The following is a 25,088-nucleotide window of genomic DNA, read 5'->3' on the forward strand; positions in this document are numbered from 1 at the left end:
ATGAAAGATGTTACTTTATGTCAAACTGATGGTCTGTGTTGTCTAAGATAATTGTGACATAAACGATATTGGAGAAACAGTATTGAAATAAAAGACATGTTAACCGGTTTATAATGCTACAGTAATGCTACTCATTGATTCACTCATCTTCCAAACCCATTTGAATATTTTGAAATGCTTCTCACAGCTAATTCATTTAGATTAATTAATCACAAAGCTTGTAATTAGATTTTTTTTTAAATCGCTTGACAGCCCTATTTTTTACTGGAAATCTTTTTGGATCACAGAAAATACTGCCAACAGTCATTAAAAAAACATTTCGCCATGTTTTTAGGAATAAAATGTTAAATAAGGCTATGAATGCTACATGAACAAAGCCCTGTGAATATAGAGAGGAATGAAGCTGGAATGTTTGGGGCATGTAAGAGCTCCTGAAGTAAAGCGTTCTGGCTCACAGTACGAGAAAAAAAAATATTTTGAGAAAATAGCATTTAAAGATATGTATTGTAAAATTCTATACATTTTGCAAGTCAACATATTTTAACTAAGACATATCACCATGTAACTCCCCCGGTTGGTTACTTATATTATAATACACGTTTTCTAGATTTTATGTTTAAATTCAAATCAAGCATTCTCTAACTTTTGGCAAATTTTGATAAATCTACAGACACAAATAGACTTTAGTTATAAAAAGAAACACCTAAATGTGTATTGACATTGTGTAACATGTTAAGGAAGTCTCAAAATGGAGCAGTGCATGAAAAAGAGATGTTTTTGCCTGCAGTGTTTGTAAGTCATGATCGTCTCAGTCAGATTCGAGGAGCAGATATATAAACATAGACATTCGCACACTGTGCGTACCGTGTAGGAGGAGAGTGAAGGGGAACACGCCTCTGCAGCCGCTCCATTGGTCACCAGTTTGTCCAGCTGACTGCACAGTCTGTCCTCGATCAGAGAGTCCTGACGCCCCCCCAGCACACCCGGAGTCCTGCCCTCTTCTCCCCCCCCCCCTTCCTCTTCCGTGCTCTGACCGTCGTCTATGCTGGACAGGATCTGGGAATGAGCAGAGGTCACTGAGTAGTTTCTGGAGGAGGGGAGACCTGAGTCGGGGGAATCAAACTCTACCAGAGGTCGCTCCTCTGGAGGGAGGGCTGCAGGGGGAACCAGAGTGGTCATGGTGGGGGTACTGTCCTCTCCACTGGGGGTCTCCTGGCTCCCTGCATCCGGCTCATCCACCGACATAAACACCTGAAGAACAATGGATCTTTAGAAGTGACAGAACACAGCGAGGGGGATGATGCAGGGTGTGGGATCATAAATCATATCACATGGATCATTATGATTTCTCAGTTAGTGTTGGTGTCTGTTTGCAAATGTTACTCTGTGTTACAGCTCACATTCCCTTCATTAGAGGATGTGTGTTAATACACTGTACCAGTCTGAGGTTGATGATAGGACTTCTGATTGCGCACGCCAATTATTCCTAAACTTAGTGTTCACAGTGTGTTCTCTAAGTAGTGAACTAATGTGTCATTAGGACCAGATGAATGTGCAGAAACACCGTCACTTCCACAGAACAAAGTTAAAGGAGCAGTACATGTTAAAATGTTTACAAATGAAGGGAGACTGTAACTTCAGGAATATTACATTTTTGGATTTAGATTAGTTTCATAAAGTTGGGGGACGAGCAAGAGATAGATTTAAATAAGAATGGTGGCCGAGGGACATGTAATGTAACTTCCCTTGTTTGAGTCGGCAGAGAGAGTTTGTGTTGCGTGTTATCTCACTCAGCTCATTTATTGTAACCTTTATCACTATCAGAATAAAATACCAGAAATATAACTTAAAATGCTCAGAATGGAAACGAGATATATCCCGACAAAATATCCTCAGTGCTTAGTATGGGTCTAGCAATAGATCCTACACTTCCCATAATGCATCTTTTGTCCCAGTTCCCAGAATGCAACACAGGGTTTCTGTTCAATTTGTAGTCTCCAAGCCCAATGCAAGGTAATATTTTCTCAGACAAAGCTGGTACAGAGCCGCAGGAAACATTCTGCAACTGTTTTCTCAGGGCTGAGTAGAAATCAGTGTAACTGCTTTTAATGTAAAACAAATTGATGCAGTTCTTTAACTACTAAGATTGTGAAGTTGTTCTGACGTAGTACGGCTAATTGGTTGGTTGGTTCAACTATGTGAAATGTTTTTGGAACAATTAAAGGTACAAATGTTATTATTCATTTAATATCATGCAGAGCTGAATGTTAATTACAGCATTGCTTATATTAGTCTGGGCCTCACCATTACAACTCACATATTGATACGTCTAATAAGGAGTCAGATGTTTGTTGGGCTTGTTCACCTCGTTGCTGAGCGTGGAGTCTCTGTGAACGAGTCGCAGGACGTGACTATCGATGCTGCTGCCCGAGGAGAGCTTGGCAAAGATGGCCGACTGCATCTCCTTCTCCCTCTGCTTGACAATCACCTCACAGGCCTTCCACTCCCGCATCACCTGCTGGTAGCGCTCGCTGATCTTTGCATCAATCTTCACAGGGGAAAAAAGACATCCATCACACATTGCTTTTCAAATTAAGAGTGTGTGTATATGTGTGTGTGTGTGTGTGTGTGTGTGTGTGTGTGCTGTACCTGGCTCATGTCCTTCTTGCCCATGCCAAACTTGTAGTGTCCGAGCAGGAAAGGCCAGACCTCCTTCCTGATGTCATGCTGCACTCCACCATAGTAAACCAGCCTTAACAGCTCCAGCTCCTTATAGTTCTACACACACACACACACACACACACACACACACACACACACACACACACACACACACACACACACACACACACACACACACACACACACACACACACAGAATATAAGATAATAGGAAGATAAACCAGAAGAAGAAGAAAGATGACAGGAAGAAGACGCCTGGTGTAAGTGGTGAGAGGAACAAGAGGAAGAGGAAGTGCATCAATAATGGAAGGAGAGAAAGAGGGATTGCGTTCCATTTAGAGGAAGACATAGATGAGTGCAGAAGATAAAGGACAAAGGTATGAATAGAGTGTTAATAAGTAGTGACGACTTAGTTGGAGTTGATGGATGATTGCAGTGGCTGCTTGAACAGCTACTGTGGTATACTGCACTCTGTAATGAGACTGAAACTCATTACATTTCCATTAGAGTGAAGGAGAGCGGAGACTGCAGGACATGATCCCTGACTCACAATTAATACACAACTACAGATGAGGAGGATCCACTGTATGTAAGTAATAGACACACATTGAACTAAGAGGTAACTAAAGCTCAATTATAAAGTTAAACGCCTCCCAGGCTCCAAAACTGCAGTGGAAAGTGCATAATAAAATATATATTATAATATAACACTGTGAAAAGTGCCATGTACACTTCTAGTACGTGCTGGTGATATGTTATCACTGCTATCTATGTCAACATTTTAAATGTAAAGGCTTTTACTTGTAAGTATTTTTACTTAAGAAAAGGATCGAAGTATTTCCCCCACCTCTGTCCCAACAGGGCTGCATGAACTGCTGCAGCACAGATAAGAACAGCTTAATGGTTAAAGGATGGAGCTGGCATTATTGTAAAGAATCCCCATGAGGTCCCTCACTGTCTGTGGCAGCAGGACGGTGTGTGAGTCAAAATAAACTAGTAATGGTAAGGTCACCTAGTGCAAAAGTGAGGCAACATTTGATGAGTAAGTATTTGCAATTTGTAACACAATACTTTTTGATGTGTATGTGGCAATCTTTGTCTGCACTGACACTCTGTTTATCTGAAACTATACGTTTACTTTGGGGCAACAAGCCAAAGCCAAAGCCAAAGTGTCAGTGGGTTTGCATCCATTTACTGAGTCATCAGGTCTGAGAGCTGCTGCGTGTGTGTGTGTGTGTGTGTGTGTGTGTGTGTGTGTGTGTGTGTGTGAGTGTGTGTGTGTGGAGACCAGCAGCATGGCTGCGTGCAAACACTGATTCATTATGAGATTGTAAAAAGTTGTCTGTGTCAACACTTACGCTCATAAGTCTCTCAAAGAACATTCCTCACAGGTTGCATTAGCTCCTCTCACTTTATAAAATATTACTGTAAATAAGACTTGCACATCGCACAGAATGACTCTGACTTATCTCTGGGGCTTGATCAATACCAATGATGACTTGGCAATCTGCTGAAATCTTCGGCTTTTAAATCCCCTGGCCTGCAGGTTGAGGGGTGTCAGGTGGTGCAAGGAGAAGATTAAGAATCTTGTGATGTTGTAGTAATTCTTGCTGCCTGCTGGCAGAGGTCGATCACGCTGCTATATTTAATTTGTCTCTCAGCCTCACTGCCTGCTGCTAGACCGTGAACCTCTCTGCTCTGTACCCACCTTGCAGTCTTTCTGGTACTTGCTCCACACCTCCTTGCTGAGGCCCCCGGACGCTTCGCAGGGTCTGTCAGGAGGGACGATGCTGTAGTTGACCAGAGCTGACAGGTGAGTTCGAACAGTGGACAGGTGTCGACAGTAAGCCAGCCCTGATGGACAGGTGAGACAAGGACAGACACGCAGCTGAGACCAAGCGTCAGGGAAGTCAATGTGGAGATACAAAAATTACAATAGTAAGTCACTAAATTACATGTTTCCCTGATGGATCGAAATGACAAAGTAAACCAGCGCTTTTCCCAACTATTAAACTCATACATGACTAATATTAATTCCGGGTTTGCCACGGAGCCCATTCGGGCACAGCCCGAAGAAGCTACGTGGTGCCTCCCATCCATCCATCCTGTGGGCCCACCACTCATGGGAAAAACCACTGGGGATGGGTCCGCTGTCACACGAGTAGCAGTGATGGTCAAGGACCTCGAAGGACCAGACAGAGGCAGCAGAGGCTGGCTCTGGGGACGTGGAACGTCACCTCTCTGTGGAGGAAGGAGCCAGAACTAATGCGGGAGGTGGAGCGCTACCAGTTGATCTGGTGGGGCTTACATCTACGCACAGTCTTGGCTTTGGAACCGTACTCCTAAATAGGGGTTGGACTCTATTCTCCTTCGGGGTTGACCAAGGTGTGAGCCGTCGGGCGGGTGTGGGGATACTCACAAGTCCCCGGCTGAGCACCGCTACGTTGGAGTTCACCCCGGTGGACGAGAGGGTCGCCTCCCTACGCCTTCGGGTTATGGGGGGAACACTCTGACTGTTGTTTGTGCCTATGCCCCAAACCGCAGTTCGGAGTATCCGGCCTTCTTGGAGACCCTGAATGGAGCCCTGCAGGGGGCTCCAGTAGGGGACTCCGTAGTCTTGCTGGGAGACTTAAACGCACATGTGGGAAATGGTGGAGACACCTGGAGAGGCGTGATGGGAGGAACGGCCTCCCTGATCTAAACCTGAATGGTCGTTTGTTGTTGGACTTCTGTGCTAGTCATGGAATGGCCATAACAAACACCATGTTCGAACATAAGGATGCTCATAAGTGTACGTGGTACCAGAGCACCCTAGGCCAAAGGTCAATGATTGATTTTGTAATCGTATCATCTGATCTCAGTCCGCATGTTTTGGACACTCGGGTGAAGAGAGGTGCGGAGCTGTCAACTGATCACCATCTGGTGGTGAGTTGAATCAAGGGGTGGGGGAAGACTCTGGACAGACCTGGTAAGCCCAAACAGGTAGTGCGGGTGAACTGGGAACGTCTGGAGGAAGCCCCTGTCCTGGAGATCTTCAACTCACGCCTCCGTGGAGCTTTTCAGACATCCCTGTGGAGGTTGGGGGCATTGAACCTGAGTGGGCGATGTTCAAAACCTCTATTGCTGAAGCTGCGGTGATGAGCTGTGGTCTCAAGGTCTTAGGTGCCTCAAGGAGCAATAACCCTTGAACACCGTGGTGGACCCCGGTGGTCAGGGAAGCCGTCCGACTGAAGAAGGAGTCCTTCCGGGTTATGTTATCCGGGAGGACTCCATAAACAGTTGCAGAGTACCGAAGGACTAGAAGGGCGGCAGAGCAGCGGGTGTGGGAGAAGTTCGGAGAAGCTATGGAGAAGGACTCTCGGTCGGCACCAAGGTGTTTCTGGAAAACCATCCGGCACCTCAGTAGGGGGAAGCGGGGAACCATCCAAGCTGTGTACAGCAAGGGTGGGACCCTGCTGACTTTGACTGAGAAGGTTATCGGGCGGTGGAAGGAGCACTTTGAGGAACTCCTGAATCCGACTAACACGCCCTCTATGGTAGAGGCAGAGCTGGAAGCTGAGGGGGGATCATCGTCAATTTCCCTGACGGAAGTCACTGAGGTAGTCAAACAACTCCACAGTAGCAAAGCCGCAGGGGTTGATGAGATCCGTCCAGAAATGCTGAAGGCTTTGGGTGTTGAGGGGCTGTCTTGGTTGACACGCCTCGTCAACATTGCGTGGAAGTCTGGGACAGTGCCTAGGGGGTGGCAGACCGGGGTGGTGGTTCCCCTATTTAAAAAGGGGGACCAGAGAGTGTGTGCCAACTACAGGGGTAACACACTTCTCAGCCTCCCTGGTAAAGTCTACTCCAAGATACTGGAAAGGAGAGTTCGGCCAATAGTCAAACCTCTGATTGAAGAGGAACAATACGGATTCCATCCTGGTCGTGGAACAACGGACCAACTCTTCACTCTCGCAAGGATCCTGGAGGGGGCCTGGGAGTTCGCCCATCCGGTCTACATGTGTTTTGTGGATCTGGAGAAGGAGTATGACTGGGTCCCCCGGGTGATACTGTGGGAGGTGCTGCGGGAGTATGGGGTGAGGGGGTCACTTCTGAGGGCCATCCAATCCCTGTACGCCCAAAGCGAGAGTTGTGTCCGGATACTCAACAGTAAGTCGGACCCGTTCCCAGTAAACGTTGGCCTCCGCCAGGGCTGCGCTTTATCACCAATCCTGTTCTGAGAGTTCTCAAAATCTGAGGCCATGGCTCTCAGCAGGAAACCGGTGGATTGCCTACTCCGGGTAGGGAATGAGTCCTTACTCCAAGTGAAGGAGTTCAAGTACTTCTGGGTCTTGTTCGCGAGTGAGGGGACGATGGAGGCAAAGAATGGCCGGAGAATCTATGGATGGGTCATGACCGAAAGAACGAGATCACGGGTACAAGCGGCCAAAATGGGTTTTCCCAGACGGGTGGCTGGCGTCTCCCTTAGAGATAGGGTGAGAAGCTCAGCCATCCGTGAGAGACTCGGAGTGGAGCCGCTGCTCCTTTACATTGAAAGGAGCCAGTTGAGGTGGTTCGGGCATCTAGTAAGGATGCCACCTGGGCGCCTCCCTAGGGAGGTGTCCAAGGCACGTCCAGCTGGGAGGAGACCCCGGGGAAGACCCAGGACTCAGTGGAGAGATTATATCTCCTCACTGGCCTGGGAACGCCTCGGGATCCCCTAGTCGGAGCTGGAGGATTTGGCCCGGAGAAGGGAAGTTTGGGGTTCCTTACTGGAGCTGCTGCCCCTGCGACCCGACCCTGGATATGCGGTAGACGATGGATGGATGGATGGATTCAGCCACCACCTACAGATACCAGGGCTGAGCAGAGGTGATTTATTGTCAGTTGTAACAACCCTGTAAAAATGTCCATCCACTGTGAATACACAGCAATAGCCTTCATTTACACCTGTCACACAGGAAGTCATGTGACATACAGAATGAACAACATGAACTAATAAGTCTTTAGACTCACCAGATTCATGTACATATGAGTGCTTATATTAATGAACTTAAACGGTCAATGTAAATACCACGTTTGGTATTTACAGGCATATGGAATTGTTGTTATGTTATTAGTCTTTATTACCTGTTGGACATATTCAGAAGGATAATTCATTAAAGTTTGCAAACTTTATCAAACAGCAGCAGCTGCTGCGATGAGCCATGCATTATTTTCAAAATGACATATATCAAAACTTTAATTGATTTTAAAATCACTTGTGCTCTCAACTGGAAGTCAGCAGGCTGCAGGTGGAACATCAACCTCAAGCAAATACAGTGGGACTGGCTGTTGTCTAAAATTGCATACATATAAACATATACATATATGTACAGTATAAGTTTGTATACATATAAACATATACTGTACATATATATATGTATATATATTTATATACATGTATATATAAACATATAAATACATGTATGTAAGTTTATATATACATACATATATATATATAAACATATGCATATATATTTATACAACTATAGGTATATATATATATATACACACATTATACATACATGTATATATACAGTATATATATATACATACAGTATATATATATATATAAATATAATTATATAATATATATAATTTATTTCACAATCATAATATTCAGAAAACTGCAATAATGTATGAAATAAATGTTTGAATACTGTGCAGGGGTGACATGATGTACTTACATCCATAAAAGGCTCTGGAGACGATCTGCCTCTTCATGTTCTGGCAGAGCATCTTAAGAGGAATACTGGTGGAAAGAAAAGATATCCACCATAATTGTCAAGCCACTGACTGACTGATAAAGGCTTATTCTGTAAATATTTGCTTTTAATGAAGAAACCTTCACCATGACTGAAAGCTGAGGCTTTTTTCTAACAGATAGATGGATGAGAGGCTGCCTCCACAAAGTCTCTGATTCCACTACGGTGATTTCACTTCTTCTAATGTGTGTCTTAGTGGGACCCTCTCAAGAGACAAACAGCCCAGTAAGCTGTTATAGATCCTCAACACCTCCACTATCCCCTTTGATCAAAGTTTGATTTAATGGATCCATGCAGCAACCAAGATTCAGTGAATCATCACATCTCATTCTGCTCACAAGTCAGTTTAAAATTGACAACTCGGTAAATATCAGTTTGTGTTTTTCCTACGGAGGCCCTGAAGGCAAGTGGAACTAATTGGTGATACACTTTCTAAGTCTGATCTAAATTCTTTTCTCTGCTGCATTTCAAAAAAGGACTAAAAGCATTCATGTTTTCTTTCAGGAGTTTTTAGTTCTCCATACACTCTAAACACACGGTACATATATTGTGTGTTGACAAGTAACGCAACATGGCTGTCATGTCTTTGTTTTGGCTAAACATGTATTTTTACTCCTATTTAGAAGATGGAGTAGTGATGCAAACAATCTGAAAATGTAAAAACTAAGATCTGAATCTGAAAAAAATAAGAACTCAAATATGAAAATATATATAAAAGTGAAAAAAATTATAATTTATTCCAAAGAATTACAGAACTGAATCGAAATAATATTCAACCTGAAAAAACTTGTCATTCTTGTTTTAAGTTTAAATATATTATTGTATTTTTCAAAGTTCAAGAGCAACATTTTATTTTTTAAATAATCAAAACATTTGGCCCGGATTCATTTCCATAAGTTTGTTGCTTATGAAAAATGTAAATGATTGTCGCTCACTGTAACCGTTAAGTGAATCAGGACGTACGTGTGAATGTCGGTTGGGTGAATGCAGGTGCAGCCGGCCGGGAAGTCGAACGACACGTTGCTGCCCGCCGTGGAGCAGGACAGGCACAGCGGTTCGTGAGTGATTACTTCGGCCTGTTGCCACGACGACGGGCTGCCTCCGAAACCCTGCATCTCCATCATCTCCCCGTGGTCTAAACCAGAGAGAATGAAATGGAGAAGACAGAGAGAGGATCTCAAGTGTTCTGAGACAAAATGGATGCTGCTGTTTTCATGTACTACACTCTTTGTTATCGTGCCTTTGAATTCACTTCACACTTGCTATGTTCTGTGCCTTACATATTATGACATAGGCCCCTCAGCTCAACCATAAATACATCTTTCCATGTATTGTTCTTTTTTATGACATCAAGAGATGAGGAGATGGATGAAAGTTTTACAGTCATGTTACATGTGAGAGCTGGAAAACAAGCGTAGAGAGGAAAGCAAAAGTGGAGGGAGAAGTTTAGGAAGCAGGAACGGTGCTGTGGGAGAGACAGGCAGAGTGGATGCAGGGAAGCCATGCTGGTTCAGTTCATTCAGAGGGGAAGCAGAGCAGACAGCAGAGCGCAGGAGAGAGGAGGAAGGAGCAGAGGAAGAGGAGAGGAAGTGAAGGAGGGAGCTGATAGAAGAGAAGAAGACAGGACGAGGCTGACGCTCAGGCCATGCAGGATGCATAAAGCCAGAACAAGACAACAATTTATCTCATAAACAACAAAAACAAATGGACACCAGTAAAAGGGCACACAAAGGGGAAGGAAAAAAAATCATAAAAACTTCAACATTAAATAAATGCTCTTCACCTTAATTCTTCAGGTTGGAGCTGATGACCTGTCATAAATATGAAGCTGCGTTTTGGTCGTTCAATAACCCCAAAAAACAAATAATATTAAGAACGAAAAAAAGCGAACAGAAAAAAAATGCTGGAGTGAGACCGACATTTGGCCTCCCCCCTCTTTACTTTAGGACTAGTCGTGATCAACAACTGTTTTTGGGCTCAGTAATGCAACCCCGCTCACACAAGGACTCCACGTCTCTACTACTGCGGAACCCCACAGGACCGTAATGAGAGGGGTGGAGGAGGGGGCGGGGGGGCAGGGGGGGGGAGGGGAGGGGTAGGGGGGTGGCGGGGTTAGTGAAGAATTACAGTGAACAGCATTGCAGCAAACGACTGCACAAACAGAGGAGAAACAACTGAGGAAGTCAGAGCAGAGAGAGAGAAATCATAATGAACAGAGGAGGAGACTGTGAGAGGATTTTCCATCACAAATACGTAGAAACACATAGTCGTTCTCTAAAAAACAATGAAATGGGTGCATTTTTCCCATGCAAAAATTGTCAGGCATGTTGCAAGTTCGAAATGAAAGGACAAAAGGAAAAATAAGTCAAATTAAAGGAGTGCCAAAAAACAAAGAAAATTATCCAAGCGATTCTTGGCCACAATAGCGTAAACCAAAGAGTGTTGAGGCATGCTTCCAGAGCTATACCCTCTCAGAACTCTAAGGCAGTCAGCACTGCAAATCCCAGAATGCAAAGGCCTTGACCTAGACAAAGAGACCTGGGGAAGTTTGAATTTGTGTAACAGTGATGAAAGCAGGTGACAGACGGCCGTGTGCCGTCACTGTGTTTGGCAGCACTCTCTATAAACTATATTCATTTGCCAGTGTGTGTTTCCAGGGTACTTTTAACAGGCTTGTGTAAGGATCCCTGCCAAGCCAGTGGATTAAAGTGTGTCGCTGAGCGGTGGGAAGAAAGAGAAGAGACATTAAGCAGGAAGAGTGTCAGCGGTTGCTGTGGCATTAACTGGATCTTTGATAACATCTGTGACAAAGGCACCATTTTGTAAAGACAGGATGTTATTGTTCCAGGAACAATGTCTCTTAACGTACAGCTTTATTTATAGCAATGAAAAGCAAAATTCAGCAAACAAAAGAGCTGAAAATGTATTATATTGTTGAGTAAATGCCATGGAGCGGTTGGGTTCAGCGACCAGTGGCTGAGACTGGCTTTTAGAGATAATCCTACATTTTCCGGCTGCTTACTGATGGTGTGAGAGGAAGACTTGCTCATTCCCTTAGACTTCCTCTTTTTTCTGCTTGTGCTCCTCCTCTTTCTGTCCTCCTCCATTTGACATTCGGGACCTGCAGCTTCGCCTACAATTCACTATGAAAGCATTGCATGAGATCTACAATGTACTTTATGTCACTGGAGTTACATGTGACATCTCACTGCTACACTTTCCATTTGACATCAGGGTTTGATGATACCTTGATACACAGAACAATATAATAATATGATTTGATAACGGATGCTGACAGGGCTTTGGAGAACATTATGTGACACATGTAGTGAACTTTAAAGCCTGCTTTACCCCTGACACAAAACAATACAAATATAATGGTATGTAGCTACAGGATACTATAGCATGCAGAAATTCTGCATGTTGTATATATAAAAAATGTACATTCAAGGGCGAAGGAATTATTGTACATTGATAAAATACTGTCAAAAAAGCTGAAAACAAAACGTCCTGTCACTTAATTACAGCTACCTAACTTATACAGAGAGCAACATTAGCATCCATTTGGTGTTGTGTTTGTGTCCACCTGATGGATGCCAACTCCACCAACTCCTGAGAAAAAAATCTGTCTCTTTAGTGATGTATCTGACATTTACTGCTGATCAAGTAGCATACAGTGGGTTTAACTTCTTTGATGAAAACCGCTGAGACTGAAAAACAAAGTTGATGAGCGCAGAATTAAGGGTGCTAATTCTGTTCTAATTCTCTGTGGGTTGGCCACTGACAGTGACTCCTTTCATTCCACATAGTCATTTGATCCATTAAATATTTATTAGTGGAGCAATTATCAAGAGCATGAAGATTTCATGGCAAAGATTAAGACCACATTTCCAATTCAAACCCTGTTGCTTCCTGTCCCTGACAAATCACTTTCATTATGGCAGAAGACAAACAAACAGGTAACTTTTATTCTGTCAACAAAATGTGTCTTTTTGAACTTAAAGACATGTTTTTAACTTTAAACTAAATTAATTTGGTTGTAAAAATATAAAGGCTGCCAAAGGTCTCTATTTATTGATGCTTATTGTATTGCCATTTTTAACATTTCTTTATGGCTTTCAATATGGCTAATATATGAAGTGCATAATTGTCATTACAAAAGTGTCTAAGCTTTTCAATTTTGTGTTGATCAACCTGAACGTCCCCATGTCCTTGTAAACACAGGCAACCCCAGCCTACTCCACACTGTTGGGCTCAGCCTCAGGAAGCACACACGCAGGCAGACGAAGCTGGGGGAGGAGGGGTTGGGTAGGGGGAGAGAGGAGAGAGGAGAAGGACCTGAGTGGGCATGATGGGTGGGAAGCGGGGAGGGACGTCTAAAGCCGGGGTGAGGTCTCAGGAGTGGTTGGGGTTGGGTGGGTGTGTTAAGGTGATAAAAACCTTTCATGACATTAGGGTCTGTGAGGTTCCGCGAGCAGATCATTGAGATCATAGCATGGAGCCTATCTTCCTCTTCCTCGTCATCGTCCAGCGATGGAGCGCGGCTGCCCGTGGTGTGGTGGTAGTTTATAGTGACTGCTTGCACCAGTGGGACAACAGAGAACAAAGTTAGAACAGTGCCACCCTACAGACCTCAAGAAGAGCATTGTGGGAAAGACACCATGCTACACCCGTACACATGTAAACACATCGTAGTAAGATATACGGTACTTATTTTTCAAAAGGCAAAAGCAATCTCAGAGATGAGTGTTAACCATAAAAGGAAGATTATATTTTTGTTGTATCTCTATATTTTAGTTATATCCCCTCCTGCCCTGGGGATACTTTGAGTGTGCATGACAATGTGAAAGTGTGACTTACTGGCGTCGGAGCGGCATCCAGGGTAGACGATGCGAAACACGTAGTCGGCAGCTGTCTGCTCTTCGCCGCTCTCGTCCTGGTCAAGGAGCCTGGCATTACTGCTCCTTTTCCTCAGTTTAGGGAATACTTTACCCTGCAGAACATAAACAAATGTATTCCAAGTTTACAAAAGGCTACAAGACTTCTACTGTGTTTAACAAGCCAGATCATTTAGGAAATATGTCACTAAAAAGGTGACATTGCTTTATATGAACGTCATTTTTATTTGGTACTTTGGTAAGGGAGTTGTAGGACTGAAAAGAAAAAAAGTGGCAGCCTCCGAGTCTGCAAAGTGAAGCCAATGTGGAAGTGCCTTAAATCTGCATTCTAGGTTCTCATTCGCTAATATCCAGCATACTCCTCTGGTTGCAAAAAGAAGTCTGATTGCATAGAAGTCTGTGAGAAAATAATCCTACGTCTCACTTGATTCATTACCTCAGTAAGATTTTCCGTCATCAGTTTCAAGTCTTCTTCAATAGAGCATTATGTTCATTTTGTAAATGATGGTCTCATTTAGAGTAAAATAGACGGTAACGCAGGGTATGCTTTAGGGTGAGGCTACCTTGTGGTTGACAGATTGTTACCACAGTGTTGTCTGTGTTTTTGTCTTACAACTTTAACCCTTTTACATTGTGTTTTCAGTTCATGGAAGTTATTTGTCAAATTTGGTCACCTAAAAATGTCTTGTTCCACCCTAAAGTGTCACTTCTAGTTCCAAAAAAACCAAGATGGTAACAGCCATGTGTGACCTCGGTACCATAGCGGCCCTGCTTGTTTTCCCACCGGGCAACCGCAGGCGTTGGAGTCTAACCGTCTAATCGATTCTGCCATACATAGACGACGGATTACTAATTTGTGCGCCATCCCAGTTTCAGTTGACCCAGGACACGGCTCTCCTTCTCTCTCATGTGGCCCGGCAGGGTCTCAAGGTGAACTTAGAGAAGAGTTTTCTGAACCCCTCTCGGAGCCTAACCATCATTAGTGTGGCTTTGGACATCAACTCAACGCATGGATGACATCCTGCAACTTCTTCCCCTTTTCCGAGGATGAACATTCTGCACTACATTCGTTTTCTCCGCCTCTTGGGCAAATTGACTGCTGTCTCAGCTCTTGGGCTTATTGTCACTGCGCCCCCTGATAGCTAAACGACCTCCACTTGGAAGTCAAGTGGCACAGACACAGGAAGATCAGGGTGTCACATCAGTGCCTCTTTGCTATATCCCCATGGAGGGAGAGGGCTTATCTGTCAAGAGGCGTGCCCATGGGCTCTGTTCCTTTCCTCCGAGAGACTATTACCACGGATGCCAGCTTCTCTGGATGGGGTGGCAGAACAGGACAGCTCGGGGGCAGTGGTCTGCTCAGGACCGCACAGAGCACATCAGTGTGCTGGAGCTACGGGCTGTGCACTTAGCACTCAAACACTTCCTGCCATACCTGAGAGGAAGGCATGTGCTTGTCCGGTCGGACAATACCGCAACTGCTTTTCATATAAACAATCAGGGGGACACCAAATCCACACGCTTGCTAGAGGTGTCCCAGGCACTTCTGACGTGGGCAGCCCCTTGCCTTACCAGCCTACGGGCAATGTATCTATCAGGAGAGCTGTCTGCAGTATGAGAACAGGTGGAAAATATTTTCTGGCTGGTGCACAGATTGAAACAAGAACCCAGTACATTGCTCTGTGCCTACTATTCCAGAGTTTCTTCCCTCTTAGACGGTGTAATCAAGGTGTACGTAGCTGCTATTTCATCGCAATATACTAGGGTTAACAATGACACAGTGGGGAGCCACAGGCTGGTATACCTCTTCTTGAAGGGAGCTCTGAGGTTACGCCCCCCGAGTGCCCCAAGGGCTCCTACATAGGACCTACCTCTAGTCTTGGACGCCCTATGATTGCAACCTAGGTGGTCCTAAGAAGGGCTGTGCGCTCTCAAAGCAGCGCCTAACCCACTGGATCGTAGATGTAATTTCCTATGCATACAGGGCAAATTACCAATTTGTGCCGCCCAGTGTAAAGTGCCTCTCCACCAGGAGTGTCTCCACATCAAGGACAATCCTGAGAGGTGTGCCCTTGGAGGACATATGTGCCGCGGCCACATGGGCATCACCGAGCACATTCTCCAAATTCTACAGGGTGAATTGCGTCACCTCTCATCTATCTTTACTATATCTTTATGAGGTGGGTCACTGTTGTTATAAGTCATCCAGTATTAAGCACGGCCTATGGTGGTCTGTAAGGATGAAATAGAACAAAAGTTACGGATATAACTACAGTTCTTTGAGTCATGGATGATCACCAGAGTTCGCAGTCACTCAGAATTTTGTGATCCCGCTAAATTACATAGGTCTTCAACAGGGGGTCCACGGAGGTACTGCAGGGGGGGTTGCAAAATTGTTTGTAGATAAAGCAGCCCTAACCCTTTTTTTTTGCACATTCACATCCTCCCCACCCCCCGTCGCACAGACTCCGACAGCACCCCCTCCTCGCACAGAACTCTGACAGCACCCCCCCTCGCACAGAACTCCGACAGCACCCCCTTCGCACAGAACTCTGACAGCACCCCCCCCTTAATTTGAATCAGGGTGTCCCTGCTCCATGCTACACCAGTTAGGGCAGGGGTGGGAACAAGGGCCATTTTTTTTTACAACATCCTTCGAGGGCCGTACTAATTATTTAACTCATAACCTCTGCAAACATTTTTGAAACACATTCATTCATTTCACCTTTCTTTTATGCTGTGCAAAAAAGCAACTTTTTTTTTATCCATGTATCTTTCCGTTTTATCAGAAAACAATCTTGTATTAGTCCCACAACGGGGAAATGTATTTTGTCACAGCAAAATAACATATGAAGTAAAAAGGCAGTAAACAATAATTAAAAAATAGAATAAAAAATAATATAAGTACCAAGTGGTTGATAGAAAATAAAGTGAATATTGCACATGGCAGTGATAATTGCACAAATTATAAAAAGTGAGTAAATGGCAGTGGTGGAATAGTCTGTTCTTGGTGTGGTGGTCTACCTCTCTATCTTTCCATGTTTGTATGTCACGTTCTGGAGAGAGCTGCTTGTTGGGTCAAACCGAAGAGCGTTAACTTTATCCAAACGCACTCGTCCTTTCAGCTCGTGCAGTTCGGCATGTTTCGTGCAGTAATGACGCTCAAGATTATTTCTCCTGGAAAGTGTGACATTCCACATCCAGCTTTCTCTGTTTTACACTCGCCACGTTCACTGATGTTAATGACAGTCTCGTTTAAAATTGTTAAAAAAATTGTTTAAAAAAAGTTTTTTGACATGATGTGACCACGTGATGACACGTTCCGCTCGTGTTGTGTTCAAGGACCCTGACCTTGGCCAGGAAAAACAGTCAGTCCCCCATTTAAAATATTGCCGTTTTGTTTTGTTTTGCTAGTGGATTTTATTTGCGTGCGTTTTACAAATTACCTCGAGGGCTGGATCAAATGGTCTCGCGGGCCGTATACGGCCAGAGGTTCCCCACCCCTGAGTTAGGTGGTCCTGGCATGAAAAACGTTGAAGACCCCTGCGCTAGAAGATTCTGTAGCACTGATCTCGTTGATGACAGTGGATCTTATAGGTGACCGGGGTCATCCAAGATCACTCGTGACTTTGTTGATATAAATACTTGACCTGGGAATGCGCGAGACTTAAGACATTAAGCACTGCCTCTGGCGGTCATCTACGATTCATAGAACCGTAGTTACATCCGTAACTTTCGTTTTTATTTTATACATGCGAAAGGCCCATTTGCACCCAGCAAATAGAAATGAATAAAGCCACTTACTTGGGTGAATGTTAAATAGCTTTATACACACAACAATATATATAATATTTATTATATAATAAATATAAAGCTGTAAAATTGTATCCATTCAAGGTTTAATAAATGTTGATGTCAAATTTAATTGATGGCAAACTGTTATCCCCATTAGGGAGGCAAACACAGTCATAAAAAGGTCTAAATATTGTGTACAGGTAAACAAGTCAGGGAGGATGAAAGTGCCCTCACTCTAGGAATTTTTGTACATCTTACCTACAGTACAACAATATATATATATATATATATATATATATATATATATATATATATATATATATATGTAATAATATATATATGTAACCTTATGTTTAGATGTGAATACAACAGTAACAAGGTGACACACCTTGCCTTTCTGTGACCAGAGGGGGGGCTCCAGCTGACCCCGTGGTAAAAGGCCTGTTTCCAGACAGGAGAGGAAGGCCAGGAGGTGGCCACCGGGGGGGAAGTGGAGAGGCGGTCGCTGGATTCCATCCTGACTCACCAGAACCAGTGTACCACCGCAATCAGCTGGGAGATGATGAAAAAACATTGCACAAGGTTGAGGTAGGAAAATAAAAAATAGATAGATAAATAGATAAATATAGATTTATAGTTATGATTCATAAATTGTAATGTAAATAATGGTAAAAGAGAGTGAGTGAGTACATGCACACGCAAACACATGTAAGAGATACAAAAGAGAGAAAATAAAGAGGTGAGAAGTGGTCACGATAAATGAACATTAAACTAACATAAAAATAGCAATATGTACACTCTATCAAGACAAGCCCCATTTGCTATGAGAGAATCTCATGAAACACTTCATGACAGAATACTCTGAGGGGATTGACGCAGTGTGATCTGAATGTGTGTGTAAGGAAGGTAGCAGTATACTCACGGCGTTGGTGACAGTGGATACAGACTATCTGGCGCAGAGGGACAGTCAGTGCATAGTCCCAGTAGATACTAAGATACAGAGAGGGTAAGACAAGGTGCAACATGAAGCTTCAAAGGCAGTTTCAAATCATTGTGTCATCAAATCCATGTTTTTTTCTCATAGAGGCGTTAGATCATTTATAATATGGCCACCTCTTCTCCAGGTCACATTCTCCCAGCGTGCCGTTAATGAGCTGGTTGGGTGTCCACTTCAGGGTGAGGTTATCGCCAGCCTGGTGCAGTGACAAGTAGCCCCGCAACACCTCCATGTCCTTCTTCTACCGTGAGAGAAGGAAGAGAATATCACGTGAGGCTTCAGGTTTGAAGGAGCACAGGACAGAGAGGCTGCATCCTTGATGAGACCCTTGTTCTCTCAACAACTGCTGTGAGATTTACATTTTAATCACCTGAAAACTGGCTTTCTAATCTTAGTTCAACTTTTTGAGATCTATGCTCATTAGCTTTCTTTTCCCAAGAAGTATGAGAACATCAATACCATTTATTGATTTCAATCTTCTCATATAACTCTCAGAAAGAAAGCAAATAAGCACAATTCCCAACATTTTGAACTATTTCTTGAAGTATTTCTCTCAAACATTTAATATTTGAGGCTGAATAAACAATAATCAAAGTTTAAGTTAGAAACATATTTACTTAACTATACATTTATGTACGGAAGCCTTGAGAGGCATCTGAGAAATGACTTAAAAACAGATGAATAAAGGATAATCTTCTGCATGCACTTTAAACACATATGTACCTAGTTTTTAGAGTGCATGAAGAAAACATAAATGGTTTATGTCCAATTTTGAACATGAGGTAGTGGTGCACTTCAGCCTCTTGTGGCTGAAATTAATATTACAACAACATCAACAACTTAAATGTTATTCTTAAGTCATAAACACAGGAGAGAAAGCTAATTATATCATACTAAGAAAATGGATACCAGAATTATTTTTCTCTCACTTGCCTCTCAACGCTAGAGTTTAACAATCAAACACTAATCAGCTTCATTAAGAATCTTTTGTTCAGATTTAAATGACTATGGTGTCTCCAAGCAAATAACCCTCAGATGAGGTTATTAAAAATAGGTTTTCAGGGCCTCTGAATGCAATCTACTACCATTTAATATAGGTTTATCATATTCAAACAGGATAAATTCTGAGATGATGATATATACTGTACATGTATTGTTACATTGTATATAGACATAAACTATGTTATGCTATGAGAAGCAGAGAGTAGAATAATTTAGCATGCTTAGCGTGAAGTGATTCATCTGTATGTGCACTCTGCCACAAGTGTCAGCATGGCTCTGTCAAAGGCTGAGCGTTGTTGGAGGCAAATATGTGCTCATTATACATTACCAGTGCCAAACATGCTGGAGCTACTTGGCAGTGCAAAGCACATTGCAGGAGATGGACAGCTTTCATTTCACAGATCACACATTCTAAATACTGTGTTTGTGTGCAGCACAATGATGGATGAAAATAACCATCATTTGCAATTCATCTGTGCCAGTGTTTCCCCTACCATTGTCTTGGCTCTTTTATTAAATAAACTAAACACTTATGCTATTGATCTAATTTATGTGCATGTTTCAGTTTGTACTGTCTACTTTGCGCATTCACATTCTCTCCTTCGCTCCGTTTTGCGAAGGGCGGGGCTTCTCACCTGACGCACCCACACGTGCGCGCACACCTACAGAGTGGAAGGAGAGGAGAGAACTCAAGAACACTCAGTGCATTAGTGCACAGTGCACTAGCTGAATGCTGTCTGTCTGTACAGTATTGAGGCTTGCAAGTTGGATTTCTCCCCCAGAGCAACAGTAGCTTCAAGGTCTGTTACATCTGAATAAAGCACATTTCAATCCAAAAGAGTTAGGCCGAGAATTTACATAAAGTCAAGATGGACAGCTAGGAGCTAGAAGAACAGAGTGTAGCTGTAATGCATATTTAATCATAGTGTACATTTAGTACAAGGTTCACTTTAGATGGACTTACAGATCCATTTTACCAATGTCACAGTGACAGTTTGCGCTTACTTAGACCATATTGTGCTTTTACATTTCCTGAGGTCTTCAGAAAACATGATGAAACATTTTAAGTTATCGTCATACTATAAAAGTCAGGTGCTTTCTGACTCAGGAGGGATCGCACAGCCAGACTGTGAACATTTTTGCTAAAAGTACATTTGCTTTTAAATAGGTTTCTCTATTTTTTTTACTGCTGTTCTGAGGCAAACATCCTAATTACGGTGAGATCTGTGAGTTTCAATTGCTAGCAGTCATCATCAGGAGCATTGCACCTGATTAGGGTGTGTGGCCAGCACAGCTGTAGACAACCAAATAACAAGTCTATAAAAAACAGCATTTGTTTGGAGTGGCAGCCTCAGCTGACGAAGACTCAGGAAAACAAAGACAAATTAGTATTTTATGTGAGGATAAGTTGGAAGCAAAGCCAATATTAACTGGGTGAAGTATCTCGTTCTGCTTGCTCTTCCCTCTCCTTATTCAAATATGTGTATATTTTCATTCTGTTCATGTGTCTTCTCGTAGATATTACCGGCCTCGCACGTGCTCACAAAATCACCCTAATCTCTCTGATTTTCTATATCCCACCCGCTCCTCACATACCCAACACCTCGTCACAGGGGGCCTGTGGAACTGCCGGTCAGTTACTCTCAAGACTGAGTTCATCTCAGGCTACGCCTCTCAGCAGTCCCTCGACTTCCTTGCCCTCACTGAAACTTGCATCACACCTGACAACACTTCCACTCCTGCTGCTCTCTCCACAGCCTACTCCTTCTCCCACTCACCCAGAGGAGGGGGCACTGGTCTGCTGATCTCCCACATATGGGTTTTTTCTCTTTACCCAATGCCACCCTTCACATCTTGTAATTCAAATTTCATGCTGTTACTATAACTCATCCGGTAAAATTAAACATTGTTGTTATCTACCGTCCTCCAGGTCCTTTGGGGGAGTTTCTTTAGGATTTGGATATCCTTTAATCTAACATCCCTGAAAAAGGCCCTGCGCTTGTACTTCTCAGTGACTTCAACATCCAGTCAGAGATGTCAACGGACTTACTACTTATGCTATTCTCCTTTACTCTCTCACTGTCTCTGTCCCCACCTACTCACAAAGCATGCAACCATCTCGATTTATATTCACCAGAAAGTGCTCCACCTCTAACCTCTCTGTAACCCTGCTGTTGGGATCCCCACAGTATGGAGATTGAGCTATTGGATTCATCGGCCCAGCAGAAAGCCTGTCACCGCAGCATCCGATGGCTCTCTGATCACTAAACTATTTTCTTAATGGTTGAGCTAAGGAGCTAACTGCATTCTGCAAGATATACAGAATGACCGGTCTCCTCCGTCCTGCACACAGCTTAACAAACTGTAAACAACAAAAACACAACGACTGAACTGTATTGTGTAATCTGTTGAATTGAGCTAATGGCTAACCTTAGGTTGTTTCACCAGATAATGTGTTAGCATTGTATACACAGACAGTTGCATGCACACTAAAATCTTCTTAACCTGGCACCATTGTCATACATGTTACGATCTCTCAATAATTCAGGAATTTTCCTTTTAAACACAGCGACACACACAGAGATAAGGACTCAAAGCTCCCGCTTTATATGTCCCCTTTGTTCTACACACATTTGTGCACGTGTACAAACACGAACACACACACTCTCTCTACTCTTCCACACACACTCTCTCACTTTTGATTGCTTAGTATCAGATATTGTGTGTTTTGACATTTATTATCTTATTAATAAATGCTTTTTGGAATATACATGTTTGTTTAATGTTGTACAAGAGTGAGTATTGCCAACCTCTACTATCAAATAATTTCAAAATCCTTAAACTTTTACTGGCTATTGAGATGGTCATTGTGTTTTTAGTTATTAATTTAATTATTAATGAGATTTTCTAATTCATTGTCTAGTATATTTTATAAGACTACATTTCCCATTTCCATCGGGGGTGGTGCCCTATTGAGGTGACTTGGTGTAAATTAAGTAAATATTGTCACGCGTTCCACCCAATATTAGTTTGTTTTCATTTGGTTTTACCTTGTCAGTAATTCTCTTATCATTTCAGATCGTGGCTCATCCTCACTGCCTGCAATCAACTTATTCCCCTCATCTGGTTTCCACAGCTCATCTCCTCACCTGCTTCTCATTCCCTCATTAGTTCTCTCAGAGGATATATACCAGGTCTCTCCCACTTGTTCCCTGCCAGATTGTCTTGTGTTTTCCTGCCAAGCTCTCCAGCGATCATCTAGTTTACCTGTTTAGTTTTCCTGACCTGCCTGTTTTGACCCAGCCTGCCTGTTTCTGGACTCTGATTCTTCTGCCTTTCCCTTACTGGAGTTGTTTGCCTTTTGGACTGATTTACTGGTATTTGACCCTGATTACTGAATAAACTGAACTATATTGTATTCTGCCTGTCTCTGTGTCATGCTTTTGGGTTCAGTTGTGTCGGTTCCAGCGACCCTTACAAATATAATTGTTTTGATAATTATCAATTCCTTCTGATAGCCATGTTAGTGTCTTTTTGAGCCTACTTCATTGTAGTGGCAGTTATTATCAACTCCTATTAACGATTTTATGAATAAATTATCAGTAATATTTTTAATACCAGAACCACAACATAATGTTGACACTGACGTGAGCCATAGCAGTGTTCCAGCACCGCTTCACATCTCTGATCACTTTTTAATATAATATATACTTCCAATCTGAGAAACCTAACACCTCTAACACTACATGTCCGCTGTAACCTTCGCTCCCTCTCTCCCTCCCCTCTTGCCTCATCTGTCCTCTCGGCCCTTCCTTCACCTGACTCCTTCTCACTCATGCTTGCCAACTCTGCCACGGACCCTCTCCTCTCTACTCTTGTCCTCCTCTCTGGACTCTCTCTGTCCTCTCACTTTTCGGCAGGTTTGCCAGTCCCCTCCAGCTCCCTGGTTAAATGACTCAGTCCGTGCTGACAGAACCATCCTACGGGAAGCTGAAAGAAAATGGTTTACATCAAAACACCCTAACGTCTGGTTTCAAGGCAGCAGCTGTTTCTTGACTTAATCCAGGAGGTTGGTTGGTGTAGGAATGGAGGAAATTTGCTTTAAATTACAATTTCTTTTTTATGGGTGCGACCCTCAGACACCCCCGCCATTATGCATCTTTCCAAGTTTTCTCCCTCATTTTCAAACGTAACAAGGCGCTACATCGTAAGGAGCATAGATCTTTCATATCCTATGTTTTGATTAATATATGTGTTATATCTGAAGTGTATATCAAAAAGCTAACCAATAAACACAAACTACTAAAAGAGAAGGAGGTCGAGAGGCCAGAAAGAGGTCGAGAGGGTCAATTTACCCCTCCGAGAATAATAGCCGGCCCCCGGGCTTCCTCTTTCTGAAAGTGTGTCCCCCTGATCAATGTAGTTCAATATCCCTGGTCTATGGTGTCGGCCAGTCTGAACTTCGACTTTCTTCCAAACCTGGGGCGACACATTTAATGGGGCTTTGACTTTATTGAGGCCATAATATTTTTATGGGAGCTTTTGCACTCATGATGCGCACACTGCAGCATTAAAAACCCATGAAGCAGCGGCACGAGCACATCCCGAACGCACACTGCACTAGTACATTAAATGTTGTTATGTCAATAATTTTGCTTTTTCAAAGTCTCCTATGCAATAATTATCCTGGGTCTCCTCATAAAGATACATTAAAGAGACACATTTTATTTATTTTTTATCTAGCCATGCAGATAGTTTTGACTTCATTTGTTCAGATATGGAGGTATTTGTGTCAAATATCTAACCTCCTATTAATACAATGCAGGTGAATGGAACTTTGCTTGTGGTGCTCACTGCATTAAAAACATACTAGAAGCTGTCAATATTTCATGAGACTGTAGCCCTGATAATCCTCAGAACACACTGTCAACTGTTTTCATAAGGACAGCTCTAATGAAAACAGAAAATTGTTTTAAAAAAAAATAGATATAAGAAAAATATTAAACCCTACATCTGATTCATAAAATACGTGCACACTACTGATTCGTTCTACTTAAGGAAGGTCAAACATTTAGCAACTCAAATATAATCTGTGTTGAAAAGTACATTATTTAAGTGTGATAAAAAAAGAGATCTATTTAACACCATGCGTCTAATATCAAGTACTGCTTACATTGGGATCAGAAGCAACACAAAGGTGATTGGGACAGCCCTGCTTTTAAACCGACCTTTTGGCACAAATATCAAATGCAGGACAGATATTCACGCTATGTGCCTCAGGTGCAGGTTCTGATTGTTTAGTTGTAGTAGATAGTCAGACAGAAATGGTAAAGGTACTGTAAATAAAAGCTGGTCACAAAGTGTCGTACCGGTTGCACCAGAACGTTGTTTTTGCCGTAGAGAAGGTGTGTTCTGGAGTTTTGGTGAAGAGACTCCACATACTCCCTCGCTGAAGCAGCAAACCTGTCCTCTGACATGCTGCCGCTGGACTGCCTCTTGCGGATCTAGAAAAGAAAAATTGTTTTAACAGGCCACCTTGTACAAATAATAACTTTTACAACAACTCCCATCCCACACAACCTCAGTGATCACACCACTATACAGCGACTGAAGCAGCTGATCTAAAGCAGCCTCCACACTCACCCCGAGAGCAGGCCGGCGGCCGGCCGGCGTGTCTTGGCCCCGGTGGGCCCCGTGGATACGGTGGCGCTGAACTAGCTCGTTGGCTGAGGGGTCAGTCCAGAAATGATCTGACGTCTTCAGTTTGCTGTATTCCAGAGCACAGGGCCCCACTGAGAACACAGCACACACACACACACACACACACACACACACACACACACACACACACACACACACACACACACACACACACACACACACACACACACGATATTCATCAGTTTAAAGCTTCTAGTTTAAAGTTCT

General features: G+C 43.1%; 1 protein-coding gene across 4 annotated transcripts in view; it reads right to left on the reverse strand.

Moving 5' to 3' along the window:
• Window positions 1-25,088, reverse strand: part of sgsm2 (small G protein signaling modulator 2) — a 91,965-nt gene that overhangs the window by 11,460 nt on the left and 55,417 nt on the right. Inside the window, exons 6-18 of one of the 4 annotated variants that reach the window (XM_029446697.1) lie at window positions 24,804-24,952; window positions 24,530-24,664; window positions 18,275-18,396; window positions 18,084-18,151; window positions 17,550-17,713; window positions 13,329-13,461; window positions 12,909-13,046; window positions 9,432-9,603; window positions 8,391-8,455; window positions 4,391-4,536; window positions 2,650-2,778; window positions 2,366-2,548; window positions 865-1,251 (exon numbers count right to left, since the gene is read on the reverse strand). In XM_029446697.1, coding sequence (XP_029302557.1) covers window positions 865-1,251; window positions 2,366-2,548; window positions 2,650-2,778; window positions 4,391-4,536; window positions 8,391-8,455; window positions 9,432-9,603; window positions 12,909-13,046; window positions 13,329-13,461; window positions 17,550-17,713; window positions 18,084-18,151; window positions 18,275-18,396; window positions 24,530-24,664; window positions 24,804-24,952 — 1,991 coding nt within the window. Of the gene's footprint in view, window positions 1-864; window positions 1,252-2,365; window positions 2,549-2,649; window positions 2,779-4,390; window positions 4,537-8,390; window positions 8,456-9,431; window positions 9,604-12,908; window positions 13,047-13,328; window positions 13,462-17,549; window positions 17,714-18,083; window positions 18,152-18,274; window positions 18,400-24,529; window positions 24,665-24,803; window positions 24,953-25,088 lie in introns of all 4 variants that reach the window. The other 3 variants (XM_029446696.1, XM_029446695.1, XM_029446698.1) reach the window with 3 other exon arrangements.

Source organism: Cottoperca gobio, chromosome 13 (assembly GCF_900634415.1).
Source record: "Cottoperca gobio chromosome 13, fCotGob3.1, whole genome shotgun sequence".
NCBI lineage: Eukaryota > Metazoa > Chordata > Actinopteri > Perciformes > Bovichtidae > Cottoperca > Cottoperca gobio.